Source organism: Euleptes europaea, chromosome 18 (assembly GCF_029931775.1).
Source record: "Euleptes europaea isolate rEulEur1 chromosome 18, rEulEur1.hap1, whole genome shotgun sequence".
Lineage (NCBI taxonomy): Eukaryota > Metazoa > Chordata > Lepidosauria > Squamata > Sphaerodactylidae > Euleptes > Euleptes europaea.
The window spans coordinates 14,135,509-14,144,206 of record NC_079329.1 but is presented as its reverse complement, the minus strand read 5'-3'; the positions used below and the strand labels follow the sequence as shown (position 1 = coordinate 14,144,206).

Genomic DNA, 8,698 nt, shown 5'->3' with positions numbered 1-8,698 from the left:
CTTTTTTGGATGGTTGGAAGACGTCTTCACGGCTAAAGGGGCCAAACAAAGTGCAAACAGTATTTTTTATAACGTTTTCAAACTCTTAATACTTCGCTGGGAATACAAGTGCGGTAACAGCCCTTGTCCGAATTAGATCAGGAGAATACTTTAAGGCAACGTCCCTTAAGTACAACTGCGCAATATTTAGCCACCTGAGAGATAACTGGAGAATTAAAAAGGTAAAGGTCCCCTGTGCAAGCATCGGGTCATTCCTGACCCATGGGGTGACGTCACATCCCAACGTTGGCTGTTACCGCACAAGGGGGGTTACCGCACTTTGTATTCCCAGCGATATATCGAGTTTGGAAATGTTATAAAAAATTCTGTTCGCACTTTCAGTGTATTCCCACCAATGTATTAAGAGTTTGAAACTGTTATAAAAAATACTGTTCGCACTTCGTTTGGCCGCTTTAGTCTTCCAACCATTTTTTTAGCCGTGGCATCCAAAAACCCTTTTAAAGCGATGTTTTTTATAACATTTTCAAACTCTTGATACATCGCTGGGAATACCTAGTGCGGTAACAGCCGTTTACTAGGCAGACTTTGTTTACGGGTTGGTTTGCCAGTGCCTTCCCCAGTCCTCTTCAACTGGGGAATTATCACCCAACAAAAACCTTTTTGTCCAATCTCCCTCTCCTCCAGCACCCATGAAGTGTTCAATAATTTTTGGAATGAGCTGACTTGTAAAAAGGGCACCTGGAAAAGAGATGTTCAGTAGTCTCCAGTTCTGAGTAACAGGAGCAGAGTCTCTCTGCCCCAGGGACCTTCTTGAATTTCCCTTCTAGGATGGCAGAAGGTAAGTCTGAGCATCTAGCCAGTATATAAGCCCTCCTATGAGTATTCATTTCCAGGGAGTACAAGTAGGCAGCTGGTGTTAAAATACACCTGGAATAATGTGTGTGTGTGTAAAGTGCTGTCAAGTCACACCCGACTTATGGCGACCCCTTATGAGTTTTCAAGGCAAGAGACTAACAGAGGTTGCTTGCCAGTGCCTTCCTCTGTAGAGCAACCCTGGACTTCCTTGGTGGTCTCCCATCCGAATACTAACCAGGGCTGACCCTGCTTAACTTCTGAGATCTGACAAGATCAGGCTAGCCTGGGCCATCCAGGTCAGGGCCCTGGAATAATAGGGAACTATAAATGTAGGGTCACTCGCCAGGTCTGTTTGGCGTTGTAAATGATGCCAACTGCATCTTTTGGCACTGTAGGTGATGCCAACTGCATCTTGATGAACAAAACAAAACATCAGCAACCAGAAATTAAAGACAAGGAGGAACAAAACCATGATTAAAACCCCTAGAATGGCCATTTAGGGTATAGGAAATTTTCCTGGTGGGCCACTGGAAGCCAGGTGTAAGCACAGCCGAGCCCCAGCAACTGCCAGCGCCTCAAAGGACACTTGGCTCAGATCATTAAGCTACAGTCATTGGTGTGTCAGCTCACTCATTATCTCCTGCACTGCTGTCAGTTTGTAGGAAGACATGGGGAGGGGCCCTGGCTCAGTGGTAGAGTATCTGCGTGGCATGCAGAAGGTCCCAGGTTCAATCTCTAATCTGAAGAACCGGGTTTGATTCCCCACTCATCCACATGAGCAGTGGACTCGAATCTGGTGAACTGGGTTGGTTTCCACACTCCTCCACATGAAGCCAGCTGGATGATCTTGAGCTAGCCACAATTCTCTCTAAACTCTCTCAGCCCCACCTACCTCACAAGGTGTCTGTTGTGGGGAGGGAAAGTGATTGTATGCTGTTTTGATTCTTCCTGAAGTGGTAGAGAAAATCGGCATATAAAAACCAACTCTTCTTCTTCAACACCCAGCATCTCCAGTTAAAGGAACTAGGCAGGTAGGTGATGTGAAAGGCCTCTGCCTGAGACCCTGGAGAGCCACTGCCGGTCTGAATAGACAATACTGACTTATGGACCAAGGGTCTGATTCAGTATAAGGCAGCTTCATGTGTTCAAGCACTGGTGAAATAGGTTGCATGCAAATAACACCCACATAATAACCTCCTGCTGCATTTTGAACCAATTCAACAGTGCCAGCTACACATAACCAACTGGGGACAGTGGTGATCCTGGACTTAATTCAGAGAGGTGCCCAGGTACTAGACAGTACAAGACTCAAGCAGAGTTAAACAAATTAGGCTACAGTATGATCGAATTCAATAGAAAGCAGCCAGACACTCAGAAAGTCCAACAGGGTCACACTTAACGTACAAGGTGGTGAACTTTGCAGTCTAGAGGGGATTTGTCAGAAGGTTAAGAGCTAAGATTTTTTATGGCTAGGAAGAATTCCTGCAATTAAAATCAATATATTGCCAAAGCAAACCTTTATATTTCAAATATTACCAATTTATATAGAATCAAGGCTTTAAAAAAACCCTGCTTATTTGAGTTACTGAGTTTGTTACCCCTGGGGGGGAATTCCTAGAACGGTTTGCACAGCTCTCCCCTTTAAGACCTTGCAACAACCTCTTCCTCTGTCTTCCTTTGGAACGCATGAGGCTGCCGAGCCTGATGGGAGGTTTCTCTCAGCCAATCAGAGAGCCAGAGATGCAAAGGAAGGTTGGGGAGGGGGGGGAGAAAGAGGGAGAAGAAAGGAGGAAAAGAGAATCCCTGCAGTCTATAGGGAAGAACCCTCCAAAGGGGAGGGGGCGTGAGAGGAGTGTTTCGTGGCCACGCCCCCGGGTGGGCGGAGCTTCTGTGCAGCAGGGTCTGGATTTATGGGGAGGAGGTGGGAGCCCGGAGTTTGTCCTGAGTTGCACAGAGGTAAGTGTTGCAAAGCTGTCCTCTTTTATTTCCTCCACCTTCCCTGCTTTCCCTTCCTTCTCGATCCTTAAAGGGGCCGTCGCCTTAAAAAAACAACAACCCAAAAGGATCTTGACCTTTTCAGCTGTTCCCTCTTCCTCCACTGTGTGCCTTCTCAGATTGTAAGATTCCCCCCTTTCTCGTGTATGTTATTACCCAAGCTTCTTTGTGGGGTACAGATTCTTCCTCCGTCCCACTCCTTAGCACCGCCACCCCAAATCTGAAGAAGTGAGCTGTGGCTCCCGAAAGCTCATACCCTACCAGAAAATATTTTTGTTAGTCTTTAAGGTGCTACTGGACTCTTGCCCTTTTCTACTGCTGCAGACAGGCTAACACGGCTACCCACTGTGAATTAACCCCAAATCTGAGTCTCTCTGCTCCTCCCCACACACCCCATTCCCAGCGAGGTCCTTAAAAGGACCCACTTTTCCCGTCCCTTTATCCCACCCACCCCTACAGGATCCTGAACTTCTCAGATTGGCTGTAAAAGAGGGGGGTATGTACTCCAGGGTTTTTCTAAGCTGCCTCTCCCCCATGCCCCTAACTTGGTGTCCCCCCCTTGACTACCTGACCCCTGTCCCCTCTCTTCTCCAACCTTATTAAAAGCCCACAATCCATCCTTCCTCTTTACTGTAGGTGGGTGGAAAGCTTCTGGGCATGTTCCGTTTTCTTTTCTTGCACCCGACCATTCTCCCCACTCACATCTTACCCTTTTCTCCCACCTCAGCTGTTGCTGTTACTCAAGACTCGGTGCTACTCTCCCCGTGATGGTGGGGGTGGGCTGAAAGTAGGAGTTGAGATATTGGGGGGGGGGGAAGGGAAGCCAGACATGTTTTTTCGAGCATATTTGGGGGGGAGACATGAAACCGTTTATAATGGTTTAGAAGGGATGGGCCCGAAGCCAGAACTTGATGGGGCTGGAAGCCAAGTACTCTGGGAAGGAGGGAATCTTTGGCGCTGGAGGCGAATAAGTTGCCCAACCTCTTCTGCGGAGAATGTGGCTTTACTTGGAGCAAGGGAGAATGGGGGCTCTGCAATTTCCCAGTGTGTTGTGGCTCAAATGAGGATTCTGGGGTCACCGAGTCATGCTTTTTTCCCTCTGCCTCTTTTCCTAGCCTCTCAGACGGCCCTGATCCTTTAGCCGCCCTCGCCTTCCTCCGCCGGGGAGATGCCTCTGGCCCGCAGCCTTTCGGTGACCTCCCTGACAGGGTTAGAGGACTGGGACGATGAACTTGACCTGGAGAACTCCATCCTCTTTGAGGTGGCCTGGGAGGTGGCCAATAAAGGTAAGCGTGGGGTTTTACTGCTGCCGGCTCTACCCAGTTGTGACGTTTTGTAGACCAGGTTGGCGGCTGGGAGCCAGAGCACCATAATTCCCTCGTTGGGGGTCCAGAGGGGGGAGAGCAGAATTGGGGAACAGGCGCCGCTGTACCAGCTAAGCCCTGTCAAGTGGTGAGAGGCAACAGAACCGGGTCCTCGGCTTTGCCATCTGGCAACGGGGCCTCCTGGGGAAGGGACTAATCCGTTCTCCGTGAGGATTCATTAATGAGAAGGAGCAGCCAACGATTCACTCCCAGGATTCCACTCAGGAAGACAGGAATGGAGTTGTAGCAACAGTAAAGGATTCTATCGGTTTATACCCTGCTGTTCTCCCCGAAGGTGACCTAAAGTGCCTTACAGCATCTTCCTCCCATTTTTCATTTTATGCTCACAACCACCCTGTGAGGTAGGTTAGGTTGACAGAGTGATGGGCCCAAGGTCACCCGGCAAGCTTCCATGGCATAGTGCAGAATATGGATCTCCCAGATCCAAGAATTACATTTCGCACTAGCTCTCTGGGTAGCGTCCCTGAGTATAGTCAGACATGGAGAAAACTTCAATTATCAGGGTTGTTGTTGTTTTTTTAAGTCCCATTCTTTCTTCAGGATGCTCACATTGCTGTAATGGTTCTCTCCCTCCTATCCCCCCCCATCCTCACAACAATCCTGTGAGATAGCTTAGGCCGAGAGTGTATGACCTGCCCAAGGGCATCCGCTGAGCTCCGTGACTGAATGGGAATGGTTGTTGTTTTTGTTGTTGTTTTTGAATATGGCGACTTTCTCTACCACTTAAAGAAGAATCAAACCAGCTGACAATCACCTTCCCTCCTCATCCCAACAGACACCCTGTGAGGCAGGTGGGGCTGAGAGAGCTCTAAGAGAGCTGTGACTAGCCCCAGGTCACCCAGCTGGCTTCATATGGAGGAGTGGGGAAACCAACCCAGATCACCAGATTAGCGTCCGCCGCTCATATGGAGGAGTGGGGAATCAAACCCGGTTCTCCAGATCAGAGTCCACCACTCCAAATTAGATTGGGACGACAGAGACCTGGGCTGAGATTTAGATGCTGATATTAAATGTAGTAGGAGCAATGAATTCTGGGAGCTGGGACTCGAGGGTTCTCTGGGAACGAAAGGGCAGCGTAGCGGTTGAGAGCAGTGGATGCAGGGAATCTGGTTTCTCTTGCCACGCCGCAGGCCTTTCCAAGCAATGCTGGGAAGTGCCTTCCCTCCCCGTGAGTGTTCAGTGTTCCTCTCAATCATAAACTCTCCTCCTTGGCATGAATACCATCTGGGGTGGTTGTGTGTAGCTTCAGTGCCCTATCAGGCTGAGTGTTTCCAGTGCGGTCAGCTGGGGCCGGTTGCCAGAATGTAGCGTGTTCCCCCAGACTGCTGTGGGATGGCTGGAGCTGTCATGTCTCCCCAGCGTGGGTCTTGCTTAAGGCGCCAAAATGCTCACGTCGAGCTTTTAGGCTGCTTCCTGCTGCTGTGACGTAGTCAGGGATGCCGCACAGGGGAGCGTGCGGCTCGGTCAGTGGTAAAGGGCCCCTTGCTGTGAGTTGCTGTTGATTCTGGGTCTTCGCCAACCTTGTCACAGTGCTAGAGGGCCGGTTCCTGGGTGTACCGTTCAGGCTGTGACCCCTGTTGAGGTTAAAGTTCTTCTGGCTTCTTCCTCAGGCTTCGGGCACGTGCTGTGCATGTTGCAGCGTGTGTTCCCCACGCAAGGAGGTCACTCTCCACTCCTACCGTCCCACCGCCGAGCCCCTCTGGTTACATAACGGGCTCTTTTAAAATGTTGGCTGATCCTTGAGGTGGCCGCGCAACTTGATAAATAGTCAGTTTCAGAAGAGAGCAGCTGCTTCCGAACAACAGGGCCTGCAGAAGCCTTCTGGGATAATAAGCTTTCTCATCCGGTGTCATGGTTCTGTCATGCATCTCTCTGCCTAGCGCAAAGTTAAGGTGATGTGGTAACTTGGAGCCAGCATGGTGTAGTGGTTAAGAGCTGTGGTTTGGAGTGGTGGACTTTGATCTGGAGAACCGGGTTTGATTCCCCACTCCTCCACGTGAGTGGCGGAGGCTAATCTGGTGAACTGGATTTGTTTCCCCACTCCTCCACACAAAGCCAGCTGGGTGACCTTGGGCTAGTCACACTCTCTCAGCCCCACCCACCTCACAGGGTGTCTGTGGTGGGGAGGGGAAGGGCAGGTGATTGTAAGCCGATTTGAGTCTCCCTTAAGTGGTAGAGAAAGTCGGCATATAAAAACCAACTCTTCTTCTTCCTCTTTCGCTTAAAACCCTTGACGAATTTCTCTCCTGAAAAGTGCTCCATGACTCAAAAAGTTTGGGAACCTCTGGTGTAGAGCATAAACATCAGTAGCACGATTCTAGCCTCATAATTTGTATCATCCCTTCTGCCCTCTAAGTTCCTTCCAAACAACAGCAGTCTTTGCATCTCTGTTCTTGAATCTGGAAATGAGAACGGTATGCTCTGTGTGGGGCTGCTTTGGATGGCTGTCTAGAAGCTGTAGTTGAATACAGAGTGTGGCGGCTCGTCTCCGGATGCGTCTGGGTCGCCAAGAACACATTACAAAAGTGCACCAGCATCTGCCCTGGCTCCTCATTGTCTTCTGGACCTGAGTCAAGGTGCTGATCTGACCCATTAGATAGTTTGGGCTCGGCTGTTTATCTCCCTTCTGTCCTGTCGTGACCAGTAAGATCAACCGGAAGCTGTACCATTTGTACACTGGAGCCATGCAGAAATGAACCGCACAGAGAGGCATAGTCAGTAGTGTTTAAAGTGGATCCAGGGCAGCTGTGGAAGTCTCCTCTGTATTCGGGCAGGCTTTGAACACATGAACACATAAAGCTGCCTTCTACTGAATCAGAGCCCTTGGTCCATCAAAGTATTGTCTGCTCTAAAAATCTCTCTCTTTTGGGTGTTTGAATTTCCAGGCATCTATTAGACTCCAGTCTTTCAAGAACTGAAAAACAATCATCGGTTCTAGCACGATTCTAGCCTCAAACAATCATTGGTATTTTGCCCCCTTTAGATTTGATCGATTTCTCCTGTTTTGTGTCCATGACTCCATTCATGTCTCCTACTATGAGTATTTCTCCTTAGTGAAAATTGAGTAAACTCTCAAAGAAGCCCTTGAAGAACTTTTCTTTTGAATGGTTTGGTGCGTACACATTTGAGTATTGTCTACTCAGACCGGCAGCAGCTCTCCAGGGTCTCAGGCAGAGGCCTTTCACATCACCTACCTGCCTAGTCCCTTTAATAGGAGATGCCAGGGATTGAACCTGGGACCTTCTGCGCGCCAAGCAGAGGCTCTACCACTGAGCCACAGCCCTTCCCAAATCCAAATGCGTTGAGCATTTGGAGTAATCATCATTGTATCTTCTCTGATGTATCTATTTCTTAAGCGTGGCCCCCATCTGCGGATATCTGAATCTACAGATCAGGGCCACGTTGACCGTGAAGAAATTTTTCTGCAAACTTGGAGGGCCTCTCAGGTTTGCAGAAAAATCTGACTTCTTAAAAAAAAAATACATCATAGGGGTTTAATCCCCCCCCCCAATAAAAGCTTCGTCTGCCTCAGCGAAGGGAAAGAGCATATAGTAGAGGAAGGGGAAATGAGGTGCCCCCACCCTGCAAGACCTTGTGGATCCCTTGCTTGTTTTATATTATTAAATTTTACAATGAGGTGTTCCATCTAGCTGATTTTGTAGGGTTTTTTAGATTAATTGTGGCCAACAAGAACTGTGAGAATAGAGGAGGGCATTAAAATAGATTCTGAATAATTCAGTCAGTTATCTATCTATAATTTGGGTTGGTGGTTGAAACCTATCCAATAAAATCATTATTGATGATAAACCCTGGTACAGGCTACGAGCCCATGAGGAATCATGACAGGGGTAGGAAATAATTATTTCACACACACGCACCCCCAGAATTCTGCCAACTACTAGGGGCTTAAACCCCTTACCTTGTCTGTGGGTTGTCTAGTTTTGCTGTTTCATGTTTGGCACAAGCCACCCATTCTACTCTTGGATATAGTCCTAAGTAAATAAACATTTTTAGAATCTGGTGCCCTAAAGATATCCCTTGGAGACTGGATTACTAGGACATCGCTTGCCAAGAGCCTGCTGTAGGGAACCGGCTCCTGACATGTGGACAACGATTATATTAATAAGAAATGCTCCCTCCATTAACTCAGGGTAGGGATGGTGTTTCTCTAAATTGATGAACATGGAGCATGAGCAGGTGGTTTTTGGCTGGTTGGCACCAACGCCACGGGGAAGAATCAAGCCAGGCTTGTGCCCTGGGACTTAGGGATCATTCAGGGGCCAGGGGGGGACGACATGGTCCTTTCTGTTAGCATCGAATTGTAGCCTCTCCACTTGAGGTCGTGCCAGAGGTCAACCGGGACAGCACCTCACCTACTGACGTCTCGTGCTGTTCATGTGAGGCGGCTGCATTTATCCTGCTCCAAATGGCACGGCCCCCTTTATAGAAAAGCATCCTGCTCC

General features: G+C 48.8%; 2 protein-coding genes across 2 annotated transcripts in view; one reads left to right on the top strand and one right to left on the bottom strand.

Annotated features, from left to right (window-relative positions):
* Positions 1–8,698, bottom strand: part of LOC130489492 (tetraspanin-4-like) — a 130,394-nt gene that overhangs the window by 48,628 nt on the left and 73,068 nt on the right. The window lies entirely within an intron of this gene.
* Positions 4,005–8,698, top strand: part of GYS1 (glycogen synthase 1) — a 29,973-nt gene continuing 25,279 nt past the window's right edge. The window contains exon 1 of the mRNA XM_056863218.1: positions 4,005–4,136. Coding sequence (XP_056719196.1) covers positions 4,019–4,136 — 118 coding nt within the window. The 5' untranslated portion in view covers positions 4,005–4,018. The remainder of the gene's footprint in view (positions 4,137–8,698) is intronic.